This window comes from Python bivittatus, unplaced genomic scaffold (assembly GCF_059951505.1).
Source record: "Python bivittatus isolate LINGU-HERP-01145 unplaced genomic scaffold, Pbiv_v1 ctg000800_np1212, whole genome shotgun sequence".
NCBI lineage: Eukaryota > Metazoa > Chordata > Lepidosauria > Squamata > Pythonidae > Python > Python bivittatus.
The window spans coordinates 1377031-1391417 of NW_028277105.1; the positions used below are offsets into that span (position 1 = coordinate 1377031).

The window sequence follows — 14387 nt, forward strand, 5'->3', positions numbered from 1 at the left end:
AATTTCGAAAGGTGTTCTCTCCAAATGGTTCCAGGGGATGGGATTTGCAGGAGCACAGCCAATCTCACTCACCTGTTTAGCACAAAGCAAACTGGACTGAAGGAGCCCCCAAGGACAGCCCCAACCTTACCCTTTCCTTACCCCCCTCCTTTTCCCTTCTTCCAAATAAGCATAGCCACTACCAGCTGCCATTTAATTTACTTAGCACTCTTAAGGTATGCGTGGACCATCTTGTAAAGGACAGTGTTACTGGAGGCCGATGCTTTCTTTTGCAAGATGCCAGCATCCCATTTGATTTTTGAATTACTGACAGACCTCGCTTAGTGACTGCCTCGTTTAGTGACCATCCGCAGTTACGACGGTGATGAAAAAGTAACTTTGTGACCAATCCTCGCATTTACAGCCTTTGCAGGTCTGTAAAGTAAAGGAAAGCCTAAGTCAGATCACAAGCCCAATCACGATTTCACATGGCGACTGTTTTGCTTAACGACTGAGTTGCCCGTCCCAATTGTGGTCACTAAACGAGCACTACCTGTAAAATGTTTCTTTGTGGCAGGCATACAGAGGGAGTTCTAGAATAAAGACTGCTATGAGAAATATGAGAATCCGTCGTACCCAATAGTCTCTGGCAAAGCTTTTCTCTGAACCCCTGTCCAGTTGCTCTGGCTCCCCAACTCTTCTTTCCCTGTGTAAGGGTAAATCCGCTCCTGGTCCTGACGGTCCCGTTGAACTCGTAGTGCTGCCCGTGTAGCGGCGACCAGGGAACGCAGGAGCTCCGGCAGGCTCTCCTGGGACAGCAGGACCACCAGGGCCAACACGGACTCTGCCGGTGGAACAGAAGATGCGCAGTCCCCACCATCCCAACCACAGGATGCCGAGTGGCAGCCTCTGTCGCAGTGTCCATCCGAGAAGCGGTCCCAACAATATCGCGCGTAGGAAGGGCTGAGGAGAAGTGGTTCTTAATGGGGGCATACTGGGCAAAAGGTGGACACATATCCCTTCTGTTCCCTCTGCTACAACCCTAGAAGGGGGCAGTGGGGACAGCAGGACAGGAGCGGGGGCAGTGGTCTGGGGCCCCCTCCGCAGAAGGAGCAGGAACAGCCCCAAATGCATCAGAAGGACCAGCTTTCTAACCGCTGGGACTACCGTTATAAGCAGGGAAGGAAACCATTCATTCCAATGTCAGAGACAGGAATAGGTAGACCATGGGGTGGGAGTGGGGGCAGGAAATATGGGCTGGCAAGAGCTGCAAGGGGTGGCACGATCGTGCTGTGTCATGGATGGACCAAGTCAGATTGCTCTCTTTTTCCCTGCTTTGTGGGGAAGGGGAATGGGCCAGATTTAGGGGTTTTCATTAACCAGCTGATTTTCCAGCAGTGATCATCAGGGGACTCATGGGGTTGCAAGCAAGAAATTTGGGGAGTGGACCTAGCCCTAAGGCCTCAAGGCCACCCCCTTGTGTTCTAAAATGGGTTAACAGCATCAGGGTCACCCAGTGCAGAATTGATTCTAGGCACACAGCACCATTAGTAGTTGTGCAATGTTTCGCCTCCTGCTATTCAATGGGAAATCCTTTCCTGCTAGCCCCTCCCGGTTCATGGCACCACCTGGGGGTAACTCACTTGCACTCCTTCTGTGGGATGCAGTCAAACCCATCATACAGGCAGTCCTCATTGTCACAAGGGGGCTGGCAGTGCCCATCCCGGAATGCCCCCTGGCACAGCTCTCGCTTCGGGCAGTTCTTCCAAGGATCGAGCAACCCCAGCGCACAGTCCCCCCCATCCCAGCTGGTCTCCGGAGAGCTGCAGACCCGGTCACAGTGGGCATCTCCTGCCAAGGGTGGGCACCTGGAGAGTACAGTGGCATTGGCAGCAGGGCAGGAAGCTGGGGAACACGGAGGCTGCTGGCAGTCTGGTCCAGAGAAGCCTTCCTTGCAGAGACATCGAGGTCCAGATGGACGAGCAATGCAAGTTCCTCCGTTGTGGCAGTATGAGGATCCACAAGGTGGTGCAGGCAGATCACAAGTGGATCCATCAAAACCCTGGGGGTGGAAGAGATCCTTTTTCAGTCTTTCTGGATTATTTTCATTCAAGATACAGGCAATAGGATGGCACTCAGCATTTTCCCACTTAGCTCTCAGGGGGACACAGGAGCAGCCTTATGCTAGATCAGATCCTTGTCCCATTCAGCCAAAGAACATCTCCTCTACCTGGCAGACCTTTCCTTCACCTTCCCAAAGCTCATACCTATGTCTGTATGAAGAGCAGTGCCATCATTCCCAATCAGCACAGATGTGGGACCACATGACTAGGAAAGAAGGGAACTGGAGACATCTGGCGTAGTATCTCATGGGAAAGAGTCCTTCCCAGTTCTGGGTGTCCAACGGCCATCAACCTTATCTTCCCAAAAGCCTTTTGTTTCACCACCCTCCTTCTATTGTTTCGCTCTTTAATTTCCATCTGGTCCTCAGTGTTAATTATCAAGAGCCAGGAAAAGCTTCATCAGCAAGCAGAATTAGCCACTGTTCATATTCCTCTGGGCAAGGAAGTGGCCAGGGTCGTTTTGCCTAGGCAAAAGGACGCTATAAAACACTCTGTGAACTACTGACCAGGTTCTCACTACATGCTGAACCTTAAACCCAGGTTAACCAAACACAATAGCTGTGTTCATATCATACATCATGCCCCAAAAATTCTGTAAATTTGTTCGGCATTCTTGCATGATGTCTTATGAGACTTTGGAATTTTAAGGGATCTCATCAATTTATTATTTCTCAGAGACTGACCGAGTCTCTTGCCTATTGGATGGGTCTCTGGGTGTAAAGTTATTAACTTCTGTGTTAAACTTTAACCTAGCCCACCATCTAACTTCTGCTCCTCAATCTCAGTTCTCTTTGCTCACCCCCATTCATACCTGTGGACAGTGGCAGGTGAATTCAAGAGGGTTCCTGAGCATCACACTACAGCTTCCCCCATTAAGGCAAGGATTTGACTGGCAACTGTCAATCACAGATTCACACAGAAGCCCTGGAGGGCAGGAAGAGATGAACAAACACAGTGTCAAAGAGTACAAAGTTCATTTTAGTTTTTGCTTCAGTTGGGTTCTTCTTTGCAATCTACCAGTGATGTCCTTCTCTTCCCCAAACTTCTGGCAAGACTGATCTTAGCATTACCTACCCCACAAGGTCAGTTTCTGATGACTTACTGATTTTCTCCTTTGACAATATAAAGCAAAACAGGGTTGGAACTGGACATGCACAGTTACTGTAGAGTCAATATCTTCCAGGTAAGAAAGTATAAGAGGCAATCAAGGTCTTTGTGAGGAGGTAGGCCCTATGCAAGTTGGGAACAGCATCCCAAAATGGTCGACGCTTCAGCGGTTCGAGTCCAGCCTTCGCGTTAGCAGGGTGAGCTCCTGTTTCCTCCCCAGTTCCTGTAAACCCAACAGTTCGAAAACTCACGTGAGTAGATAAATGGGTATTCTCACTCCGGTGGGAGGAAAAATGCTGGCGGCGCCTTGCAAAAAAGGAGTCGGGAGCAGTTGCCGGTAAGCGCGAAAAACCGCGCGCGCCCGAAAAGGGCGCGAACCAACAGAAACCCCGCCTCCTGCGCTCGCCAGCTGGGCTCTGCTCTAGGAAGGAGGCTCTGGCAAACCACTTCCGAAACAATTGCCTTGAAAACTGCAAGGACTCGTCCAAGCAGTCACTGCAGAGTCGGTAACGACTGAGCGCAGATTAAAAAAAAAAAAAAAATTCATTCTCAAGGAACGAGGCTATCCATTTAAAATGTAATCCCCAATTATTTCAGTATTTTAGCATTTCCTCCATGGTTCTGTTTACTGGACCATTGACTTCATAAGACAAATAACAATTTAAAAAATAGACTGACATAAGTTGCTATGAGAAGAACTTGAGGACACCAGCTCAGCTGAACTTCTGCTTTGGAGTCTCTCCGACTCTTACAAAAGGCCTTTGGAGTAATTACTGTAATATTATGAGCAGATTTGCTCTGATCTCAGAGATGAACTTCTTGGATCTGTTTCCTGGTGGCCTTTGGACCTTCAGCAACACATTTCAAGGTGCATCTATTCTAGAGCAAACACTTAGAAAGGAAAGAAGGCCCAGATCCTTGCTTGCTTGGTCCCCACTTGGCAGCACTTGACTATCTCCATGATGCTCGAAAGACTGATTCAGAACAGCTTGTTTTTGCTTCATCTGGAATATCAGTGGAAGGACTCAATGTGGTTATCAAACTCATGGTTTGTTCTCCTGTGGGCCAATTCCTAAGATCTTCTTTTTCCTTTACTTCCTTGATCTGGATTTCGGTGGATAGTACAAAATGAGTGGCCTTTTCCGTTACATGCTGGCTGGGAAATTCTGGAAGTTGAAGTCCAAACATCTTAAAGTTGCCAAGGTTGAGAAACACTGCTCTAAATTTGTAATGGTATATGGGAATGACCTTGGGAGACAGGGTGAAGAGATGCTGCCTAGGGAATAGTCAGATAAGAGAGGGCATAGCCCACAGCTGCATACCGGGTGGAGCAAGAGGCTCAGAAGGGACCCTCCCTAACTACTCAGGCTGTAAAAGAGATGGCAGGAGATTTGTACCTCCAGACTTGCAAGATTCTGTTAATGTAGCTTTACAATAAAGTAGAATTAGCTCATCTGGTTGTGTTCCCTGTCTGATCTACTTGGTAAGGCTGACAAAATTGTTGTTAGGTTTGTTTATTTATTTATTTATATGTCACATTTATATAGCAATCCTGTATTTATTAAATCTTACTAGATTTTCAGTATCTGTCTGAGATTGGCTGTAAATTGCCTTGGGGTTGTGGGTTTTCCTCCTGGGTGGGACACTGCATTTATATACAAACTGCTGGGGGCTTTTTATTGCTTTCCTAGAAGCTGAAAAAGCTGCATTTTTAAAAATTGCTATTAGTAGAAAGGACTGGGTCTTGTCGAAGAGATCCAGACCTTCCAGATTAACAAATTAATTGGCACTTGGATTTCAGGTTTTACAGGCATTTCTCTCAAAATGTGAACATAAATGTGCATATTTAAGGGTAAAATGTGTTCAGAAACGCATACTTTGAGAAATTTTAGTAGGTTAAGAGTGACACTAGGGGTATTAGATCTAGGTTACTAGACCATGCTGCCATCTAGTGGCTATGCAGAGCTTAACAGCCCAGGTCTGGTAGCTCTAATAATATAAATATTCAGTTTTAAAAGTTACTCTGGAAAGAAAGGAAAACTGACTTTGAATGAACACATGTAAAACAGACATAGGTCAGAAAGGGGTTTCCAATCCCTAAATGTTACCTACTCTGATGCTTCTGTAAAAAAGTAAGGTCTAATGTTTGAAGAGTGAGACCCTGAACTATGATTCCCAGCAGCCTTAGCTAACATGGCCACTGGTTTGGGATCCTGGGAGTTGTAGTTCATCAACATCTGTGGAGTCCTTGGGGTTCTCTGAGCTTGGTTGTTTTCTTGCAAATGTTTCATTACCCGGCTAGGTAACCTCTTCAGTGCTTCATCAACAATGTCATTAACATCTGCAAGGCCCCAAATTCTTCCCCTCTGAGAAGAAATGGAAGGATCACTTGTACACATTTTAAAAACAGGATAAGTGACTCTGCTGGGATAGATATACCCATTTTGTCCCATCCGGCTCTCTTCTGCTTCTTTTTCCTTACCGGAATATCCAGGGTTGCATAGACACTGGAAGCCATGTTCGTGAGACTGGCAGCTCTGGGAGCCGGGTGGGCGGCAAGGCTGGGAGAAGCAGGCGTCCACCACTCCCTGACACCTCTCCCCCACATACCCAGCGGGGCAGATGCACGAAAACCCTTCAGGCTGAGCCACACAGGTCCCGCCATAGTAGCAGGGGGTGCCGAGAAGCGAGCAGGCGTCCGAGTTGCAACGGGGACCTGGAAGAAGGGCAGAGAGAGCCGTCAGATTGCTCCGTCCTTCCTCCGTGGCTCGAATCAACCCCATTAGTTTTGGCAAAAGGTCCTTTTAATTAAAATTATGGTAATGACAATGCTGCCGGGAAAATTGCCAGCACTGACCTGAAGATATTTCTATCTACCGTGTATACTCACATATAAGTCCATCCGCGGATAAGCAGACCCTCAAATTTTTAACCAAAATACCATGAAAAATGTGCCACCCATGAATAAACTGACCCACATTTTTCATGGTATTTTGGTTAAAAATTCGAGGGTCTGCTTATCCGTGGATGGGCTTATCCACGAGTATATGCAGGAAATACGGGTACTTTTAAAAAGCATTACTGTAAATATTTGCAGATAAACATGTCTGCAGCCAAACCCAATTTATATGTATACATATATTTATGTATCTATCATCCATTTTCCTATTATCTGTCTACCATCCATCCATCCATCCATCCATCCATCCATCCATCCATCCATCCATCCATTTTCTATATCAATAGAAGAGAATATATGTAGTTCAGGGTTGAACTGTGGAGACAGAAGTCTGTCTGTCTGTCTGTCTATCATCCATCATCTGTCTATATTTATTCTCTCTCTCTCTCTCTCTCCCTCTATATATATATATTTATGTACCTAAGTATCTACCTATTATCTCTCTCAATCATCTACACGTTGATCTACAAATCAATTCAGCACCCTTTCTCCCCCCCCCCCCGCTCCCCAAAAAACCAGACATAAGTTGAGATTGCCACAGTGGCTGAGGAGATCCATTTGGAAACCCAAGCAGCTATAAGCGCTTCTGAATCAAATCTTAAACATTTGAAAATACAGAGTGATCAGGATGAATCAGCGCTGGCGGCTGAAGGTCCAAGGGAGCCCCCCTCGGCCTGTGGAAGCACTGAGGCCTCTGTCCGCAGCGGAACGTCATTCACACCTGCGTGCAGGCGTTCGTTCATCTTGTAAGGCTGCCCGGTTCAGAATGACTCTGGGTAGCGTACAATGTTGAAAATAGTATTATTACTATTCCAGATTTGGAAAGGCTGCTCCGTTGCTGTGGACAGCTTGATGTCATCCTTGGGGGCCAGAACTCAGGGCCCTCCTGGATCCCTTCACTCCATCAGCCAGTCTGTGGGGCAGGGGACATGGGGGGCAGAGAGCCTGGGTTGGGAGGAGCAACATGGGCCCCAACCTGGGAGGCTTGTGTGAATGGGCAGGAAGAGAAGATAACAGGCCCCTGTGGCTCTAATCACTCTAATAAAACTGATAGAAGAAATCACTCTCTGTATGTGAAAAAATACTTGTATCCATCAACTAGCGGTGGTGTATTCCCCTCTGGTGAGCTTCCTGCAGAGGCTGGCCCTTTTGTTTTGCGTGGGGCACACCCCATTTTCCTTGGGCTGACGTGGCAGCTGACTCCCGGCACCATATGCCCTTTTGGGGCACAGAATTTATTATCTCAGTTTATCTTAATTTGGGAGCTTCCACCTGGGGCTGGCTCTCCAAGCCTTCTGCTACTTTATTTGATTTTTGGAGAGAGTTGTTTGCTCCTGGCTGCGGGCATTCTGCACATGTTTACGCAAATCTCTCCCTCACCTTTTGTTCCTGGTGGACACAAGCATTGAAAACCATCTGCTGTCTTGGTACAGGTTCCTCCGTTTAGGCACTTTTCTGTTGGTGGGCACTGCAAGGGAGAGTTGTCAGCAGATTCGTCATTACTGTACTAGAAATGAAAAGGTCACCAAGAGGTGATCTTCTCCTTTTTTGGAATTAAGTGTTTATTTCAGCACTACAGTAGCTGTGTCTGCTCCAAAGAATGCCTTAAGAGGGTGCTGATTTCACTACAGGTAGTCCTTGCTATCCAAACACAATAGGGACTGGAATTTAGGTTGCTAAGTGATTTGGTCATTAAGCAAATCAGGGCTGATTTTACGACTTTTTTACAATTGTTAAGCGAATCACATGGTCGTTCAGTGAATCCAGCTTCCTCAATGGACTTTTTTGCCAGAATTCAGTTAACGACCATGTTTTGCTTAACGACCATCACGAAAAAGGTCGCAAATCGTGATTACATAACTGTGGGGGCCATAAAGCATTTTTCCCAAAGTTGTCATAACTCCAGACCATTGTTAAACAAATGGTCATTAAGCGAGGACTACCTTTACAAGCTATTACACCAGAGTAAGCCTTCTGCTCTAGTGATAATAATAAAATCAGACTTGGGGCTATTTAGGTGATCATGTCCAATTCAAGTATCACTTACAGATGGCTGGTCAGTTTCTGCATGAACACGTTCAGCAAAGGGGAGCCCACCGTTTCCCTCGGCACTCGGTTCCACTGTCGAACTGATCTTACGATTAGGACCTTTTTCCTAAAATTCAAGCAAAATCTAGCAACACAAACTACTAGAAAGATAATAAAGTCACAAATGAGGGCTGAAGTTGAGAAACTGGACGTGTTCCCTGCGTGGAGCAAAGCGAGTAACTTTGCCAGCTGGAGCCCCTGCATTTTCCACAGCAGCTTGATTTGCAGAGCAACGCCAAAGAAGATCACGGAGCGGATTTCCACGCTAGGAAGTTTTCTCTGCTCGTATCCGGCAGATGCCAACCCCTCTCCTTTCTAAGCTCACCTGGCAGCCGCCTTTTCCAGCCTGATCCGTGCAGTTGTCTCTGTTCTGATTTGCCCTCTGCTGGCACTGAGGGCCACCCCATCCTGGAGGGCAGAGGCAGTGGGGCGCAGACTCCTTCACTACGCATCGGCCGCCATTCTTGCAGGGGTCTGTGGCATTTGGTAGAAAGAAGCAGATGGGGAGATCAACGTAGCCAGGCATTTTGTTCAGGAAGAGTTTTGAGAGGCCAACTCCTCCTTCCATAGCATTCTGCAATGCTTGGAAGCGGAATTCCTAAAAAGCGGAATTTCAGTGTTTGAGCCTTTATCCAGGTGGCCGATGCAAGAATGGGAAAACTTTTACCTACTGTATTTCTTCTTATTATGATGCAGTTAAAGGTACAGGGAAGGGTGCAAAGAAAGTTGTACCCTGCCCAATTCTATATCATCCTTACTCTCCAGAGTAAATGCCTTACTCTCCAATGGAGAGCAAGGATGATGGCCTTAAAGAGTGTAAAACTACTAAATTTGGAACGTCTCATATAACTCGATCCTATTCTGCACAGTTTGAATCAGAACGTTTGAATTTCAGTCCCGCTAGTTCTATTAAATCGTCATAAACTGTAGATAGTTAGAATCAGAACTCAGGTTGAATTGGAGTCGGGTCTAGGCCAATAATGTTTTCATACCGGAGTCTTCCTTTGTGGTTATTTTATTTCTCATCTGTTCTAACTCAACCCTCTGTCGGAGTCTCCTATTAATGGACATGTATATTCCAACTATCTTAGATCACCGTTCTGCATACGACATATATAACCTCGGGGCTGTTGCCTGGGGTTCTTGTGGGTGCAAAAGATCAGTGACTTTGGAAGCAATAAAATGAATATTAGGATCTTCTCTAGTGGTTGGTGCTTTGAAGGTGAGTTTTCCATCACATAAACCAGTGTTTTCCAAAACTGGGCAACTTTTTAAGATGGGTGGACTGCAACTCCCAGAATTCCCCAGCCAGCATGGCTGGCTGGGGAATTCTGGGAGTTGCAGTCCACCCATCTTAAAAAATTGCCCAGTTTGGAAAACACTGGATAAAGGAAGCATTCCAACCAACTTTGAACTCTCGCTTTTGCATTTTTAAAGTGCACTTTTGCAGGGCAGTGACGTGTGAGAGAATAAACCAAGAGGATTCTTCCGAGACCGTGCCGAGCTGGCGCTGCTGGATACTCACGGGCTGAGCAAAGGTCCAGGGTAACCCGACATTTGGGTCCGGTGTAACCCCTGGAGCAGAGGCAGTGGAAACCTCCAGGGCTGTTCAGGCAAGTGCCAGAATTCCAACAGGGGCTGGACGAGCACTCGTCTACATCTGCCTCGCACGTCGGCCCTGCAAGGGAGGAAAGAGTCAGGGCTCCAGGGAGGAGGGGCCGCTGCGCCCGAGAGCGGCTGGGCTGTCCGGAGGCGGAGCTGCGACTCGGACGGAAGACCGCGTTACCTACGTAGCCGCCGGGGCAGAGACAGCGGAAGGCTCCCTGGCGGCTCAGGCAGGTGGCCCTCTGGTGGCACGGGCTGGAAGTGCAGGCGTCTACCTCTGCGTCACAGTTCTGGCCAGTCCAACCTGGCGAACACGTACAAAGTGGTCTGGGAGGGAGGGGAAGGGGGGAGAAAGAGAGAAATGTTTTTTTTATTTTATTTTATTTTATTTTATTTTATTTTATTTTATTTTATTTTTCATTTCACTATTTCATTTCATTTCACTTCATTTTATTTCATTCATTTCATTTCACTTTATTTCATTTCATTTTATTTCATTCGTTTCATTTCACTTTATTTCATTTCATTTCATTTCACTTTATTTCATTTCATTTCACTTCATTTGATTTTATTTCATTCATTTCATTTCACTTCACTTTATTTTATTTTTCATTTCATTTCACTTTATTTCATTTTATTCTATTCTATTTTATTTTATTTTATTTTATTTCACTTCACTTCATTTTATTTTATTTCATTCATTTCACTTTATTTCATTTCATTTCATTTCACTTCATTTTATTTTATTATTTCATTTCACTTCACTTCATTTCATCTTCACTTCACTTCACTTCACTTCACTTCACTTCATTTTATTTACAAATTACACAGCATCCCATCTCATGGCAGGGACTGCATTTTCAAAATTTTTAGAGTGCCCTCAAAAGTTCAAAATCCTCACACCAGCATAACAGCCAGGTGGAACTTTGATCACACCGTCATGACCACCATTTTGACTTTTCTGACCATACTTAGCAGACACTCCTGATCAAGGCCGAGAATCTGACTTGTCTCAAGCAGTGGTGGGTGGGTGCCTAGACGGCTCTTCCTCTTTTTGCCCTGCCTGACCGGGGCCCAAGATTTTATGGATGTGTTTTTGAAGGATCTAAGAGATTTCAAGGAGCCACAATGCCCTTGGGGGGGGAAATCCCCCTGTCCCCTTTTTCCAACCCTGCTCCTTCTGGAGGGCTCAGGGGTCGGGGGATGAGGTCCTATACGTTGTTTGACTGGTGATGTCCTGAGGAGCATGGTGACTTCTGCCCCCCACTTCTCCCCTGGGGACACCCAGGCTTGCCCACCCACCCCCTGCCATAACACTACAGGGCTGAACTGCTTCTTTCAAATCACGTTGCAGCTATCGCTTCACACGATCATCTCGTGACCTCATGAGAAAGTCAAGATCCGATTCCACAACTGTAATGCTTGACTTATTGGCCAGATTCACTCGCCACGGGGCTGGATTTGTGCATCTTCAAAGCCATGGTTTGGCTTGGCATCACTGAGGACCCCGTGGCTTTTAAACCATGGTTTACTGCTTAGTGTTATGTGTGAATCTGGCCAGGGTGGCTCATTCAACAAAACATGGTTAAACAAATCCATGGCTTGATATGATATGTGAACCCAGGCATTGTGGCTTCTCTACTCAACCATCGTTTAGAATCTAAATCATTCTCATCTCCATAATCTGGTTTATCCGAGATTTGTACAGAAGTATCAACATTTGTTTCATGGTCCATATTATTCATCTTTATCAGCAAGAAATGTTTTTTTCAGTAGGGTGGTGAAAAACAAGGAAAGTCTCTTTGGTTTAATACCTCTGTGTGTGACTGGGTGTGATTGTTTAAATAATCCTGTCTACGGAAAAGCTTTGGTCCATGGTAAACCTGAAATGAGTCTGCTTCGTATTATCCCAGAAGAATTTTGCAATATTCCAACAGAACGATTGCAGGATTACAGGGCAACCCACAGTTTCACAAGCCAAACAGAGAAGAAAGTTTTTGTCATTTGCAATTCTCAGTTAAATGCCAGTGTCCCTCCCCATCACAGTTTCCATGACTTGCATGATAACGTGATGCAAATTATGTGGATTAGGTCATGCACATCAGTTCATGTAATTATGTCATGATGCCAATGACGTTAATTGCCACAAATGATTAATTAGTGCCATTTGCATAAAGAGGCTGCAGTGCTAATGAAGGGAATTGCTGGGAATAAGGAGCACTGGGTTTGCACAGCTTTTAAGGGACTTGACTGGACTCCTTTGGATGCAACCGGCCCATGTGCTATTTGGGGAGCTGTTCCCATTAAACTGGGGACCATTCAATTGAGGTTCTGTTCTGGGATTTGGGAAGGTAAAATTATATAGTACGTCCACCAGACTTTTTTTTCTTTTTTCATGTTCTGGGCCTCTGACCCACAAAAATTTAACAGAGAAGAAAGTCCCTGCCTGAGATGAAGAGTAAGTCACAAGGTGTCCACAGGGTGTGGTCAAAAAGTCAAGGTGGTAACCGTGGTGGTACGATCAAAGCTCTGCCTGGTTTCTATGTGTGTTGCATATGTGATGCACATTAAAAAATTGGTGGTGCTTTGATCTCAGCGTCCCAGTTGCCATCTTGACTTTTTTTATCATACCCTGCAAGCAGTCTGGTAAAACTCTTCATCTCCTTAACCTTTGTGGGTCAACCCCCTGCCAAAGGCATGGAAAGAGAGCCAGGGAAATGCTCATCACTTCATGGTTAGACAAAACACTCAACATGGGCCTGCCTTGAAGAAGAGGTAGAAGCTATCATTGATCCAGAGCGTGGAAGCCTGTCTGCTGATCATGGCAGAAGTTTTAAGTGTGACTCTAATACGGGTAGTCCTCAACTTACAACCATTCATTTCAGTTCAAAGTTACGATGGCGCTGAAAAAAGTGACTTATAACTGGTCCTTGCACTTATGACCATCACAATGTCCCCGTGATTATGTGATTGCCATTTGCGACCTTCACCGCCAGTTTCCAACAAGCAAAGTCAGTGGGGAAGCTGGCAGGAAGTTGTAAGTCATGGTCATGTGACTTGCTTAACGACTGCAGCTGGAACTGACATCATAAGTCAACACAGTCACATGATGTTTCACTTTACAACTGCGTTGCTTAGCAAAGGAGTTGCCAGACCCAATTGTAGTCAGTAACTGAGGACTACCTATAGTTTAATTTATTATTGACTCAAAAATAGAGGGAGAGCATTTCAACTGAACCCTGGGGACAGGCCCCGGGTTAACCCTGTCTTCCTAAGGCTTAGAGCCTTTTCCCATGACTAAGTTGAAACATCTTCCATTTCTTCTTGAGTCACCAGAAAACCAAAGTGGTGTAAAATGTTCTGTCCCCACTGCCAGTCCTTATCCTGTCTCTGTTGTGTATGTAGCCAGTCCCCACACTCATTAGACTTCCTTCCAAGGAAGGGTTAAGCCTAGCAGATAGAAAGCGTCTCAGACAAGATCCTCCCTAGTTCTCACGAAGATGAGGGAGGGAGGGAGGGAGGGAAGGAAGGAGGGCGACAGTGCATTCAGACTTGCAAGATTCTGTTACTATAACCTTATAATAAAAGTAGTATTAGCACACGTGACTCTGGTTTCTTAGTTTACCTTGAAGAGCTGACAGATCCATCCTTACCCGGATTCTGTCCCATGGCAACTGCCTCCGTTAAGGCACTGAAACTTCCAGCAAGGGTCACTGAATTCCTTGCAGAGAGGTCCTGTGAATCCCACAGCGCAAACACATGTGAAGGAGCCGGGGGCATTCACACAGGTTCCGTGCTCGCAAGGGGCACCGCGGCAGAAATCAGTATCTGTCTCGCACTGAAGTCCCTCGAAACCTGGGAGACAAAGCCTTGACACCATCAATCTTCTCCTGCCCTCGTCATTTTGTCCTGTCCTTACCCAAAGCTTCTTTCTATCCCAGGGGTGGCTGCAGGGGTATCAAAAAAGTCAAGATGGCAATGCACATTTTAAAAAGGGGTGAGACTTCAGTCCCATGCTTGTGGCCACCATCTCGACCTTTTTGATACCCTCCTTGCAGACACCCCTGCTCTATCCTGAGTAAAATCAGAAAAAGTTGGAAGGAGGCAGAATACAGGTAGTCCTGAACTTGTGCCCATTCATTTAACAACTGTTCGAACTTATGACCGCACTGAAAAAAGTGACTTACAACCGATTCTCGCATTTATGACCATTGCAGCATCTCTGTAGTCACATGATCAAATTTAGGGCACTTGGCAACCGGCATGTATTTACGACACTTGCAGCATCCCGGGGTCCCGTGATTGCCATTTGCGACCTTCCCAGCCAGCTTCCGACAAGCAAAGTCAGTGGGGGAAGCTGGATTCACTTAACAACCGTGGCAAAAAAAGTTGTAAAATTTAACACAATTCACTTATCGACTGCATCGCTTAGTGACAAAAGTTCCAGTCCCAATTGTGGTCATAAGTTGAGGACTACCTGTTTTCAGCCCTGCCCTGAGAAGAAAATGTGCCATAGTTTCAGCCCA

General features: G+C 46.0%; 1 protein-coding gene across 1 annotated transcript in view; it reads right to left on the reverse strand.

The window, feature by feature from the left end:
- Positions 1-14387, reverse strand: part of NOTCH4 (notch receptor 4) — a 54726-nt gene that overhangs the window by 19083 nt on the left and 21256 nt on the right. The window contains exons 9-18 of the mRNA XM_088128641.1: positions 13515-13716; positions 10043-10188; positions 9782-9934; positions 8582-8730; positions 8216-8323; positions 7549-7636; positions 5692-5925; positions 2914-3026; positions 1623-2041; positions 616-942 (exon numbers count right to left, since the gene is read on the reverse strand). Coding sequence (XP_087984767.1) covers positions 616-942; positions 1623-2041; positions 2914-3026; positions 5692-5925; positions 7549-7636; positions 8216-8323; positions 8582-8730; positions 9782-9934; positions 10043-10188; positions 13515-13716 — 1939 coding nt within the window. The remainder of the gene's footprint in view (positions 1-615; positions 943-1622; positions 2042-2913; positions 3027-5691; positions 5926-7548; positions 7637-8215; positions 8324-8581; positions 8731-9781; positions 9935-10042; positions 10189-13514; positions 13717-14387) is intronic.